This window comes from Dendrobates tinctorius, unplaced genomic scaffold (assembly GCF_039654945.1).
Source record: "Dendrobates tinctorius isolate UK_male_01 unplaced genomic scaffold, ASM3965494v1 ptg000013l, whole genome shotgun sequence".
Lineage (NCBI taxonomy): Eukaryota > Metazoa > Chordata > Amphibia > Anura > Dendrobatidae > Dendrobates > Dendrobates tinctorius.
Window position 1 is genome coordinate 7,381,997 of NW_027361681.1, and position 13,789 is coordinate 7,395,785.

General features: G+C 46.4%; 1 protein-coding gene across 3 annotated transcripts in view; it reads left to right on the top strand.

Moving 5' to 3' along the window:
* EDA2R (ectodysplasin A2 receptor) overlaps positions 1-13,789 on the top strand; it is a 98,316-nt gene that overhangs the window by 10,796 nt on the left and 73,731 nt on the right. For all 3 annotated transcript variants that reach the window (XM_073558347.1, XM_073558345.1, XM_073558346.1), the window contains exon 3: positions 12,494-12,604. In XM_073558347.1, the coding sequence (XP_073414448.1) occupies positions 12,494-12,604 (111 nt within the window). The remainder of the gene's footprint in view (positions 1-12,493; positions 12,605-13,789) is intronic.

The following is a 13,789-nucleotide window of genomic DNA, read 5'->3' on the forward strand; positions in this document are numbered from 1 at the left end:
CTCAGTATGTCTACAGTCTCCCATCTGTCAGATTATGATATCGTAACCTAGCCATGATACTCGAATGAATGAGAAATGTGGCTCCCATGTCCCACCCATGCTTAAACGGTGTGTCTCATCTTCTAATTTTCAGGAGTGCAGCAAAGTGCAATGGCGCTGATGTTGGCCGGATCTAGTGATCCTTGGAAGGATCTAAACCATTCTGCAATCTGCCTGCAAGTGGTGCTCTCGCCATGCCTAGGAAACCAGCCATTTTGAGACTGCAGGGTGTCTGGTGAACTGGGAAATAAGCTATACACGTGTAGAATTAAAAAACCTCCCCATTCTAGAGAACCTAGAGGAATTTTAATAAGACATGGATTGTAAAGTTGATTGTAAAAGCCATTTCCAATTTTACCTCTTCATGAAAATGAGACAACCCCTTTAAGTAATACCCATATAGGTACAGAAAACTGATAAGGCAGCTGCTTGTGACGTGGGGGGGAACATTGTGTCTGCTAGCATTACCAAAGTTTTGGCTCTGCTGGCTGAACTTGAGATTTCTGATGCTATCTTCACGAATGAGAACACAGTGTCCGTCAGTCACCACTTGCACACGATGGACCCCATTGACTTGTAATGGAGAACGTCGAATTCTAATATAAATTTACATTATCCTTTACAGGAAAAATGACATGTCATGCAGGGCTATTTTTCCCATCCAATCTGATGGAATCAGAGTCGGAGGCTCCAACACATTTGTTAACAGACCTTTCACCCTGCTGAATATCGGACTAGTTTTTTTTTAAATTTAAAAATCTCAAGATTTCACTGTAGATCTAAGAATATGTAGAAAAAGTTACTCTATGAGGAAAGAATGATTGCTAAAACCAAGAACAGGCGCTCGGTCCTTCATGATGGGGCCAGTTATTTACAGTTGAAACCAGAAGTTTCCATACACTATATAAAAAGACACATCTGCATGTTTTTCTCAATATCTGACAAGAAATCATTATAAACCTTTCCCATTATAGGTCAATTAGGATTACCATAATTATTAATATTTGCCGAATTCCAGAATAATGAGAGAGAATGTTTTAAGAAATTTTTATCAGTTACTGCAAAGTCAAAAGTTTACATACATTTCATTAGTATTTGGTATCATTGCCCTTAAACTGAATGACTTGGGTCAAACATTTAGGATATCTTTCCACAAGCTTCTCACAATAGTTGGTCGTAATTTGGGCCCATTGCTCCAGACAATACTGGTGTAACTGATCCAGGTTTGTAGGTCGCCTTGCTCACACCTGCCTTTTCAGCTTTGCCCTTAAATTGTCAATAGGATTGAGATCAGGGTTTTGTGATGGCCGCTCCAAAACATTGACTTTGTTATCCTTAAGCCACTTTGTTACCATTTTGGCAGTGTGCTTCGGGTTATTGTCTGATGTCTTGAGATCTTCTTTTTTCATGATGCCATCTACAGTATTTTGTGAAGTGCACCAGTCCCTCCTGCAGCAAAACAACCCCACGACATGATGCTGCCACCCCCATGTTTCACAGTTGGGATGGTGTTCTTAGGCTTCCTAGCTTTTCCCTGTTTCCTCTAAATATATCAATGGTCATTATGCCCAAAAAGTTAAATTTTAGTGTCATCAGACCACAGGACATGTCTCCAAAAATTAAGGTATTTTTTCCTGTGTGCATTTAAAAATATTAATCTGGATTTTTTATGTTTCTTTTGGAGTAATGGCTTCTTCCTGGCAGAGTGGCCATTCAGGCCATGTTAATACAGTACTCGTTTCGCTGTGGATATTGACACAATCTTACCAGTTACCACCATCATCTTCACAAAGCCTTTTGGTTTTGTCCTTGAGTTGATATGCACATGTTGAACCAAAGTTCGTTCATCTCTGGGACACAGAACCCGTCACCTTCCTGAGCAGTATGATGGCTGGACAATCCCATCTTGTTTGTACTTGTGTATAATGTGTATAATTGTTTGTACAGATGAACAAGGCACCGTCAAGTATCTTAAAATAGTAGCCAAGGATGAGCCAGACTTGTGCAAGTCCACAATTCTCTTGCAAATATCTTGGCTGATTTCTTTAGACTTTCCCATGATGCTACACAAAGAAGCAGTGTTTTTCAGGTGTGCATTAAATTACATACAGGTGTGTCTAATTAACTCAGATGTTGCCAAAAGAATCAGAATCTTCCAAACACATGACATCATCATTATTATTATTGCTCCCACAGTTGATTTAATCACACGAAGCTGCTTGCCTATCTCAGATTCAGTCTTCCCAGCCTGGTGCAGGGCTACAATTTTGTTTCTGGTGTCCTTCAGCAGCTTTTTGGTCTTCACCATAGTGGAGTTTGAAGTATAACTGTTTGAGGTTGTGGACAGGTGACTTTTATACTGATAACAAGTACAAACAGGTGCCATTACTACAGGTAATGAGTGTAGGACAGAGGAGCCTCTTAACCCCTTACTGCCATCGGACGGTATAGAACGTCCGAAGGGAGTTTCCCCTGCTTTGATGTGGGCTCCAGCGGTGAGCTCGCATCAAAGCCGGGACATGTCAGCTGTTTTGAACAGCTGACATGTGCCCACGCCTATTAACTAGTTAAATGCCACTGTCAAACTCTGGCAGCAGCATTTAACGCGAACGTCCGACTATCAGGCCGGAATAACGCACACCGCTGACCTCCGTCATGTGATCGAGGGTCATTGGTTCGTTGGCATAACAACCAGAGGTCTCCTTGAGACCTCTATGGTTGTTGATGCCGGATTGCTATGAGCGCCAACTGCTCATAGCAATGCAGTAATTCTGCTACATAGAGGCGATCTGAGCATCGCCTCTATGTAGCAGAGCTGATCGAGTTATGGCAGCTTTTAGCCTCCCATGGAGGCTATTAAAGGGGTTGTCCGGGCTTTTCACATAATCTCAGAGCATATCTGGGCTGTAGAATGCTGACAATAAGTAATTTACCTTCTGTGGCCAGTTTGCAGCGTTTGCTAGATATGATCTCTTGCTTGTAAGAAAAACGTCCGGGGGTGTGTGTTCTGGCACTGAAATGAGAACTGCGTTCCCATAGACTGTAATGTGTTTTTTTGCGCATTCCGTCCGCATGCGTTTTTTTTATACAGGTTGGACGGACCAAAAATGCAACAGGTTGCGTCCGGCGCGCCTGGGCACACTACAAAAACTGCATGCGCACGAAAATGCATACAAACGCATACAAACGCTAGACCATGCACCCCATGTTAAAGATAAGGGCTCAGGACGCATGCGCATGTAAGCGCACGATGCGCTACGCTAAAAAACGCTAGTGTGAAACCAGCCTAAGGCGCATCAGATTCCTGGGTGAAAGCTGCCACCTCTCCAGATATTCAAATAACTCATATGGGGTATTGGGGTGTGTGCTTGCATCTAGCAGGATCTGAAAACATCCTCGAATACGTAGCCTCACCTCACGGGAAAGGGCACGAAGATAAAGGGCCAGGCTGCGTGAGTATGCCTCCTCGCCATCATCATTATTGACTCTAGCCAGATAGTTCAGTACCCCTGTGTCAACATTGGTACGGGTATCTTGGGCAGGGATATGGCGCCTTCTTCTTCCTCGCCGGGATGGTCCAGCAGGCTGTGGGGAGCGCCGGATCTGGGCAGTTGGGCTGCTGCTGATGTTGCCCTGCTCCTCCTGTATGGCTGATGGTGCAGCAGCAGACGGTCCTGCTTGTGGATGTGGTCCTGGTGGTGGGGTTTGTGGTGCAGGCACTGAGTTTTCCTGAGAGGAATCTTCACCCATGCTTCTTGGAGAGGGAGAAGATGGGCCAGCCACCTCATCCCCTACAGACCCAGGATCTATGATGGGCTCGGTATCTGAGCCAGTTTCTCTCTCCGTAAGGTTGGACTGAGTTCTGTTATGAAATAGAACAGAGCCAAAAATAAGGCGGATTACTTACCGGTAATGCTCTTTTAATGAGTCCACGACAGCACCCACTTGGAGAGAGGGATCCGCCCATAGGAACAGGAAACCTACAGAGATAAAAGAGGGCGGTCCGCCTCTCCTCCTCAGTTGGATTTCAGAGTACCCGGAGGACCGCCAATTATTAGGCCATTATATTATTCCATATGATCATTCTATTTTTACAACTAAGAAGGTGTATATACATTATGTTAACTTCTAGGGAGGGTTAGTGAATGGGTGCTGTCGTGGACTCATTAAAAGAGCATTACCGGTAAGTAATCCGGCTTTTTACTCTTCGCCACGACAGCACCCACTTGGAGAGACTTTCAGAGACCTTCACCTGGGAGGGACCACCGTGGCGAGGACCGCTCTACCAAAGGTTAGGTCAAGTAGCAGCCTTACATATAGACTCGATTGCGACATCTCCCCTCTCTGCCCAAGAAGAAGCCATCGCTCTGGTGGAGTGTGTCTTGATACCTTCCGGGGGATCTTCATTGTTCACGGAGTATGCCAGGCTGATCGCATCTCTGATCCATCGTGACAGGGTACCCCTTGTGACCTCATATCCCTTCTTTTGGCCCTGGAAGGAAATAAGTAGAACCCTACTCTTCCTCCAGCTGCTAGATCTCTCGATGTATTGTAATACTGCTCTTCTAACATCTAGCGTATGAAATTTTTCTTCCTCTGGAGTAGAAGGGTTACTAAAAAATGAGGGGAGGTGGATTTCTTGTGATCTATGGAACTTCCCTGCTACCTTTGGTAAGTATGAGGGGTCTGGTTTTAATATTAGCTGATCCTGGAATGTTAATAGGAAAGGGGGTTCTATCGATAGCGCTTGTATGTCGCTAACCCTTCTGGCTGAGGTTAGTGCAACTAGCAGTACTGTTTTGAGAGATAGGTGTTTAAGGGATATTGAGTCTAATGGTTCAAACGGAGAACGTGTAAGGGCCTCCAGCACCAGATTCAAGTCCCAAGGAGGGACTCTAGGTATGTGTACCGGTTTGCTCCGCTCACAGGCCGAGATATATCTGGCAATCCATCTATTTCCTGCCACGTTATAACTATAGAGGGCCCCTAGAGCCGACACCAGGACTTTTAGAGTGTTAACAGATAGTCCTAAATCTTTTCCTTTCTGTAGAAACTCTAGGATTGCTGTTATTGGAATTTCTCTGGAATCAGGGGCTGTGTGAAACTCTAGGAATTTTCTCCACACCCTGGTGTAAATTTTTGTCGTAGACAATTTCCGACTTTGTAGGAGAGTGTTGACTAGCCCTTCCGAGAATCCTCTTGCTCTCAACATTTCCCTTTCAAGTTCCATGCCGTCAAGTGGAGATTGTCCACTTGAGGATGGAAGAATGGCCCCTGCGAGAGAAGCCTGGGGGTTGAAGGAAGCACCCAAGGGTCGGTCACTGACATTGCCCGCAGGCATGAAAACCACGGTCTCGTGGGCCAGAATGGCGCTATTAAGATCATTCGTGCTTCCTCTGCCCTGATCTTCCTGATCACCTGCGGTAGTAGTATGATTGGGGGGAAGGCATATGCCAGTTTGACCCGCCATGGGGCCTGGAGGGCATCCAGGATTTCTGGGCTGTCCGTCACATTCAGAGAGGCGAATCTTCGCACCTGTCTGTTTTCCCTGGTGGCGAAGGATCTATCTGGGGAAGGCCCCATAGTGACACGATGTTCGTGAATATTTGCCGGCTCAGGCACCACTCTCCTTGCCGCAGTGTATGGCGGGTTAGAAAATCCGCTTTCGTGTTGTCTTCTCTTATGTGGAGGGCTGAGAGAGACGAAAAATGTTTCTCGGCTAAAGACAAGATCTTTCTTGCGGAAGACATTAATGCGACTGATCGAGTCCCGCCTTGCCTGTTCAGATATGCCACCACTGTGGTGTTGTCTGACAGGATTCTTACGTTCTCTCCTTGTAACTGTGGGAGAAAATGATATAATGCATGACCCACTGCTTTTAGCTGTTTCAAGTTTGATGAATCGTGCTCCTCCCTTATATCCCATAAGCCTTGGGTGAAGGTGCTTCCCATATGGGCTCCCCATCCTGTGGGGCTGGCGTCAGTAGTAATTATACGGGAGGGTGTTATTACCCATGGAACTCCTCCCGATAAGTTATTCTCGTCTAGCCACCATGTTAGGGAGGTTAGGACTATCTGAGATAAAGTGATTTTCTTACTTAAATTCCCCTGGTCCTGTGTCTCCTCCAAGAGGATTTGATGCTGTAATTCTCTTGTGTGGAATTGGGCCCACCGAACCGCCGGGATGCAGGAAGTAAGGGACCCCAGGAGGGACATTGCCTCCCTTAACGATATGTGTGGTTTGTCTATCGCTAATCTGACCTTCGTTTTAATTGTTGTAATCTTTACCTGTGGTAGCAGACATTTTTGGCTTATGGAGTCTAGCTGAAGACCCAGGAAGGACTGAACTGATTGTGGTTCGATTCTGGATTTCTTGAAATTTATTACCCAACCAAGAGCCTGTAGGGTTAAGATTGCATCAGCCACTCGTTCATTACATTGTCTAGTTGAGTTACCTATTATCAAAAAATCATCCAAATAGGGTACTATCAGTGTGTCCTTCTGGCGTAAGAAAGCCATCACTTCCAGCATCACCTTTGTAAAGACTCTTGGTGTGATGGAAAGGCCGAATGGCATGGCTGTGAACTGAAGGTGTTGTATGGTGCCCTCGAGGAAGACCGCCACTCTGAGGTATTTCTGGAATCTGTAATGGATGGGAAGATGATAATAGGCATCTTTCAGATCCAGGCCTGCCATCATACAATTGGGAAAAAGGAGCTTAATTGCGGATCTAATAGACTCCATTTTAAATTTATGATTTATTACAAAAGTATTCAGTTTCTTCAGGTTAATTATCGTCCTGAAGGAGCCATCGGGTTTAGGTATCAGAAAGAGAAGGGAGTAAAATCCTCGCCCTTCCTGTCCTTTTGGCACCTGGACCAAGACTTTTTTGTCCAGAAGACTGAAAATTTCAGTCTCTAAGGCCCGCTGTTGGACTAGGGAGTTAAGGGATGTTACAATGACTGAGTTACGGGGTACATGATGGAATTCTAATTTTAGTCCTTCTCTAATAATGCCCAGGACACCAGGGCTGGCCGTGATTTTCTCCCATTCCTGAAGGAAAAACTTTAGTCTCCCTCCTACTGGAGGGACTTTTTCTTTAGCTCCGATCTCTGTGGAAGGAGGATCCTCTAAACATAGCACCTTTGCCTTTTCGTTCTTTCGTGGCCCAGCGGTTCTGATTCTCTGCTGGTCTTCCCCTACCAAATGGTCGTCTCCTGAACGCTCTCCTATAAAATGGGAGAGAGGGGTTAGGGAACCCTTTTTTCCTTTCCTTTGCTTTAGCAAGGATTTCGTCCAAAGCTTTTCCAAACAAAAACTCACCCTCACAAGGTATGGCACAGAGCTTTGCCTTGGATTGGGTGTCACTTTTCCAGCTTTTAAGCCATAGGCTTCGTCTGGCGTTATTAAGCAAGCCTGCTGTTCTGGCTGCCATGCGTAGTGAATCGGCTGATGCGTCTGCTATGTATGCCGCAGCGCCACGAATCAGTGGTATGGCTGCTCGTAGCTTATCTCTGGAGACTTTTTGTTCTACTTGTTGGTCTAGCTGATCAATCCAGACCAGCATAGAGCGAGCTGTGCACGTACTGGCTATTGCCGGTTTAAACGTGCCTGTGGCTTCCTCCCATGCTCTCTTTAGTGAGGCATCCGCTTTTCGATCCAGTGGGTCTTTTAGAATCCCTGCGTCTTCTACTGGTAAGGCCGACTGCTTTGAGGCTGAGGCAACTCCGCGTCGACCTTCGGGACCTTAGACCACGTTAACAATTCCTCGTCGCTGAAGGGATACCTTCTTTTTGACGCCGAGGGGAGATAACCTTTCTGATCCTGCTTCTCCCATTCCTTTTTCACTAAGGCCTTTATTGCTGGTATAACGGGAAAAACCCTCCTTCTCCTATCTGTCAATCCCGCAAACATAATCTCTTGTGTCGTTTGCGGCTCCTTAGCGTCTGTGCAACCCATGGTGTTTCTTACAGATTTCACCAAGTTGTCCATGTTCTCTAATGGAAAACATGAACGACCCTCCATATCAGAGGAAGATGATGATGTAGACGTACTGGAGCTGTCAGAGACTACTGCTTCGTCTTCATCTGTGTCTACGCTAACTGCCGTCGGCTTGTTAGCCTTAGTTTTCTTAGATATGCCGCTAGACTGGGTTAGGGTCTGTAGTTCCTCCCTTATTATAGCCCTAATGTCTGTGGCTGATGTTGAAGCCTGTTTTGTATTTTCAGAAATGCATTTTTTGCACAGCCTCTTTGTATAAGAGTCCGGTAAAGGACGTGTACAGAGGGCACATTCCTTGTTTTTTGATTTTTCCTTCCTTTTAGCCTACGGTGGACATAGCAGAGGAGAGAGAGAGAGGGAGAGAGAGAGGTTCTTTAACAGCTTGATAGGCAGAGAGTCGTTCACTCACCCAGAGAAGCTGCAGGTACCGGTTCAGGAGGCTGAGAAGGGGTTCTATTGGCATGGCTTCTGTGGCTCCTATTCCTTTTTTTTTTTTTTTTTTTTTTGCCTGGAGGGGGCGGGGAGTGCTCCTCTGCTGATATCGCGCGGCTGTGAAAGACCGCGCATGCGCTGTACGCTGAGGAACCTAAGGTAACCCGGAAGTTCCTCCTTACCTCTTCCCAGCGCTGTATCTGCGTCCTCGCTGAGGCTCTCAGAACGCCAGAGATAGATTCTCTATCTCGGCTCCGCACTCCCACACGGACCGGGATGGCTGCCTCCAAGATCCTGGTGACGTGTATCCATATAAGAAAACCCCCGGTCGGCTCCACCCGGTACCGGTGTTTCTTCTTGCGCTGCTGCTGTCTCAGACGAGGGGGGAGCCGGATTCCAGCACTCCCCCGACGCTGCTTCTGGACTGGAACCCCTGCCGTTCGCACGGACACTGCACAGGCGGTTCCTTGGCCCAGGTATGTCTTCTGTAGAGATCCTGCGGTTTCTATAGGAACAGGAAACCAACTGAGGAGAGACGGACCGCCCTCTTTTATCTCTGTAGGTTTCCTGTTCCTATAGGCGGATCCCTCTCTCCAAGTGGGTGCTGTCGTGGCGAAGAGTAAAAAAATCAATTTTTTTGGCCCTGTAAAGTATCTGTGTAATGTGATGTAAGGTATCTACTTAGGGTCTCAGATCCAGAATAGGAGCGAGGAAGGAGAGGCGATCATAATAAATATATTTTCACTTTGTGTGGCCCGCATCACCACTCCTGGACCGCTGCTGACGTTCCCGCCTGTATTGATCGCGGATGCTGCGCCAGCGTCTCATTACATCTTCCACTGCAATGTGGCAGGAAATATTCTCAATTTCACATATTTGCTAGGTCAAATTTGCTACCAGTAGCCTAGGCATGTGGCCTTCTAGGGTGTGCTTTCTACCCAGGGTGGCATATATAATTGGGGCATCCAGGCCAGATACACAGGGTCACTATAGTTCATCTATCAAGTAACTACACTTAATAACTTGGTTGGCTAGGAGGATGAGGAGCTTGTGGCCTGGGCCAAATTATGGCAGTGTAAAACCATGGGTCACATAAAAATCTACCCGCCTCATGAGGCAAAAAGTCCAAGCACAGGAAGGGGGGGTCCTGATTCTAAATGCCTTTTTTGATGTGAGGTAATTTTAAACACTTTTTGGGTTGTACTTACTCATTTGCTGCTGCTCCTCACGTGGCCGATCACCAAAATCGTGAAACACCTGGCGACATATGCGCCTCCATGACACCTCCTTTCTTGCCTGGTTGGCATAATGGGCATCACGTTGGTCCCAGATTTCCGGTCGCTCCTGCACTAGTACAATCAGCAACTCCACATTGAGGAAATATGGCGCCATGATGCTGCAGGACTCCGTGGAAGCGTACTTCCTGGATGCTTGGAGCGCTTTTTGAGCTAATTAGCATGTCTAAGCTTCCTGATGATGGATTGGCCCATTTCCTGTCACCTGCCAAAAGACCTGCGTATTTCTCGCAAGTCACACGTGTGGTCTGTGTGTAATCCGTATTTTTTGCGCACCCATAGACTTGCATTGGTGTACTACGGGCATAGTACGCTGACAATCGCAGCATGCTGCGTGCTTTTAACGCCTCTCACTCGTCCGTATTCCTCTCTAGTGTGACCCTGGCCTTAGACTAAATACTTTTTTCCCCCACTGTATGGGCAGTCCAGAATTGTTTAAAGGCATAGTAATTTTAGTGTATGTAAACTTTTGACTTTGCAGTAAGTAATAAAAATGCCTTAGGGTATGCTTCCACGGTCAGGAAACGCTGCGTGTTTGATGCTGCATACAACCACAGCGTCAAACATACAGCGTCCAGATGTTACAGCATATTGGAGTGGAGGGGATTTCATGAAATCCCGTCTCCACTATGTGTTAAAAGACGCAGGTGGCAAACCTGCGTAAACGGACATGTGGCGCATCTTTCCTTAACGCAGCATGTCTGTTTACAATGCGGCAATGCTCCGTTGCCACACCGTAAATTTACCATAGACTATCATTAGATGCGGTAAAACCGCATCTAATGATTAGTCACATGCGTGCTAACTGCATAAACGCAGCTTACTACGCATGTCTACTAATTTAAATAAGGTCTTACCTCCTCCCACCACCGTAAGTCCCCGTCCACTGCAGTTCTCGCGATAACTTAGCTGACCATGAGAACTACAGTGTAGGTCAGGGTTCCCCAACTCCAGTCCTCAAGGCCCACCAATTGATCATGTTTTCAGGATTTCCTTTGTATTTCTCAGGTGATGAAATTATCACCTGAGCTATTAATACTAAGGACATCCTGAAAACATGATCTGTTGGTGGGCCTTGAGGACTGGAGTTGGGGAACCCTGGTGTAGGTGACAGTTGGAGATCTCCGGTGGTCATCTACAAGCTCTGCTATCTTTGGATGTCATGCATCCAGATGTAGCAGGGCTGGACTCATCGTGAGACACTCGTTTTTAAGGACTACATCGGACAGGAAGTATTTGTGTTTATTTTTATTTTTTTCAGAAGATCGAGGGCTTCGCTTGGATTTGGGCGTGCAATAAAAATACTTTTTACTGGCTGTGTTTTTTTAACCCTTTACATACTATAGGATTAGTAATGGCCAGGCGTCTTATTGACGACTCTCCATTGCTAACTGGGCTTACAGATGCGCCATTTCTGGGGTGACTGTGTGCTGGTGTTTGTAGCCAGGGGGGGGGTGATACCCATGACCCCTTCCTAGGATATTAATATCAGCCCGCAGCTGTCTGCATAGCCTTTCTGGCTATTATAGGGGGACCCCACGTCATTTTTTTGAGGGGGTCCCCCTATTTTAATAGCCAGTAAAGGCTATGCACACAGCTGCAGGCTGATATTCATAGCTTGGGAAGATCCATGGGTATTAACCCCTTCCCAGGCTATAAACATAGGCCCCCAGTTGCTGGCTTTCCCTCTCTGGTGCAAATAATTGCGCAGGAGCGCACGCCATTTTTTTTTTAAATTATTAATTTTTATTTTTTTTAATAATTAAAAAAAAGGAAAGGACATTCCATATTAAGCCGGACATGCGAGAAACTTGCGCGAGTCTCGCACCTCAGTACCCGGCACTGCACTCGGGACCGGAGCGTTCAGCTGCATAGAAATACATGCAGCCGCACACTCCAGTCCCAAGTGCCGTCTATCTTATCCCATATCTATATATCATCTATCTATTATCTCTCTGTCTATCTTATCCATCTGTGTGAACATTTTTCGATTGAGTATGTAAAAGAAGAGGTTGTGCAAGGAAATGACATCACAATTGTTTTTTTTTGTTAAATTATATATCTTTATTTAGCTTACAAAAAAACGCAGGTGACCTGCCAGTGACCTCTGATGCAGATTTGGTGCAGATTTTACCTGCGTCAAATCCTGAGCAAATACTGAGCCAATCCTGACCATGGAAACATACCCTTAAAACGTTATCTCTCTCATTATTCTGGTATGTGGCAAATATTAATAATTATGGTAATACTAATTGACCTAAACGGGAAAGGTTTATTCTGATTTCATGTCAGATATTGAGAAAAACATGCAGATGTGTCTTTTTATATAGTGTATGGAAACTTCCGGTTTCAACTGTTTATGCACGTTCCTATCTGCTTGGTTTCCATCTATCTCCACCCTTCTGTGGCTTTATGAAGACAGAGCTGTCTATCAAAGAAGAGAGGGAGCAGAGGTGGAGGGAAAACAAACAGGTGGGAGCGTCTATATAAATGATTGACTCCGCCATGAAGCACCGAGCGTCAGGACTTAGTTTTGAACAGTCATTCTGTGCTGACAATCCCTTTTAAATCATCTACAGTATGGGGTCCCAGCAATCAACCCATTATTTCTGAGTTACCATGGACCAGACTCTGGAGAGGATGGTTACATCTTTAGGATAAATTCAGACTTGCTTGAGTTGGCAGATTAGACACTAAATATACAACCTATTTCTTGTTTTATTACAGCTACACTTGGTCAGTTCAGAAGCTGCAGACTGTATGGAAGGTGAATTTGAGAATGAACAAGGAAAATGCATCCCATGCAAACAATGTGGACCAGGTTATGAGCTCTCTGAGGTAAGTGGGGCGCCCACTAGGGCCGTGGGGATAACTTGGTACCGGGCCAGTTATTAAGGGGATGTGTCACGGCAGCAGTGACCCAGGCCGTGGCCCTGGGGGTCCAATAAAAAATTATTGAAATGGGAAATAAAGTTTATAGGAGATTATTCGTGACACCACCTGTGATATTCAGCAAATAAGGTGTTAGCCAACGCTGCAGATTCAGTCCGCTGGGGCCGTTGTTGATGCAGCAGAGTTGGTTCAGCTCTCCACAGGCAGAGCTGAGCCCCAGGGCATAGTAAAGTGCGGAAGATGATGGGGGTTGTAGTGCAGGGCAGATGACGCAGAAAATAAACTGAAGGACACAGCAGGGTGCAGTCTTCACACTTTACTCACAGTTCAGTTGTTACAATCCCCAGCTGGGGTGTGCTGTGTCCTCCAGGCTTGTGGTCCAGACAGCTCTCAGGTAGCTTGGGAAGCACGTTGCCAGGGCTCCCTTTGATGTTCCTTTCCTGGCCGTCTCACTATGCTGCCTACCAGCTCTCCTGCCCTGCGTCTTCACACACAGTGTCCCAATCCAGCAGACTCGGATCTTGTCGGGCGACGTTGGTCAGACCCCTGGATCCTATATGTCTGCCTTTTCGGCGTATGAGTGTGGGGTCGGCTGCAGCACTTAAAGATACTGCCGCTTCCGGTTTCCTAGCTGAGCCCTTAGTTTCTCCATTAGTTTCTCCTAACTGTGACCTGGTCCCTCCACCGACCACGCCGGTGGATGCGGGCCCCACGGATGGATCTCTCACTATGCGTGTCCCTTAGACCTCTTCTTCCTCTCTTCCTTGAGCTTCCTTTCCTTTCTTCTCACTCTCTTTATTCTGGAGACAAGCTGCATTCAGCTTCAATCTCCACAAGCGACTCCTCCTGACTGACTTCTGTCCCCTCACACCACTCTCTGACTGACTGACTGAATCTTTCCAGAACAATCTTTTTACCTCAGCACTAACTCCTCCCACCAACTGTCACTCCTGTTACCATGACAACTCTCCACTCCCAACTGTGAGCTCTCTCTCCAGCTGTCCTACCCTTATCTACTTCCTCCACCCACACCCTCTACTTAACTCTCCTCTGGCCAGATGGGGACTAGTGTTGGGTGCTGGTGTGTGACTCCTGGCAGTGCCCCTTCCTTACCTGGTAGCAGAGTACCAC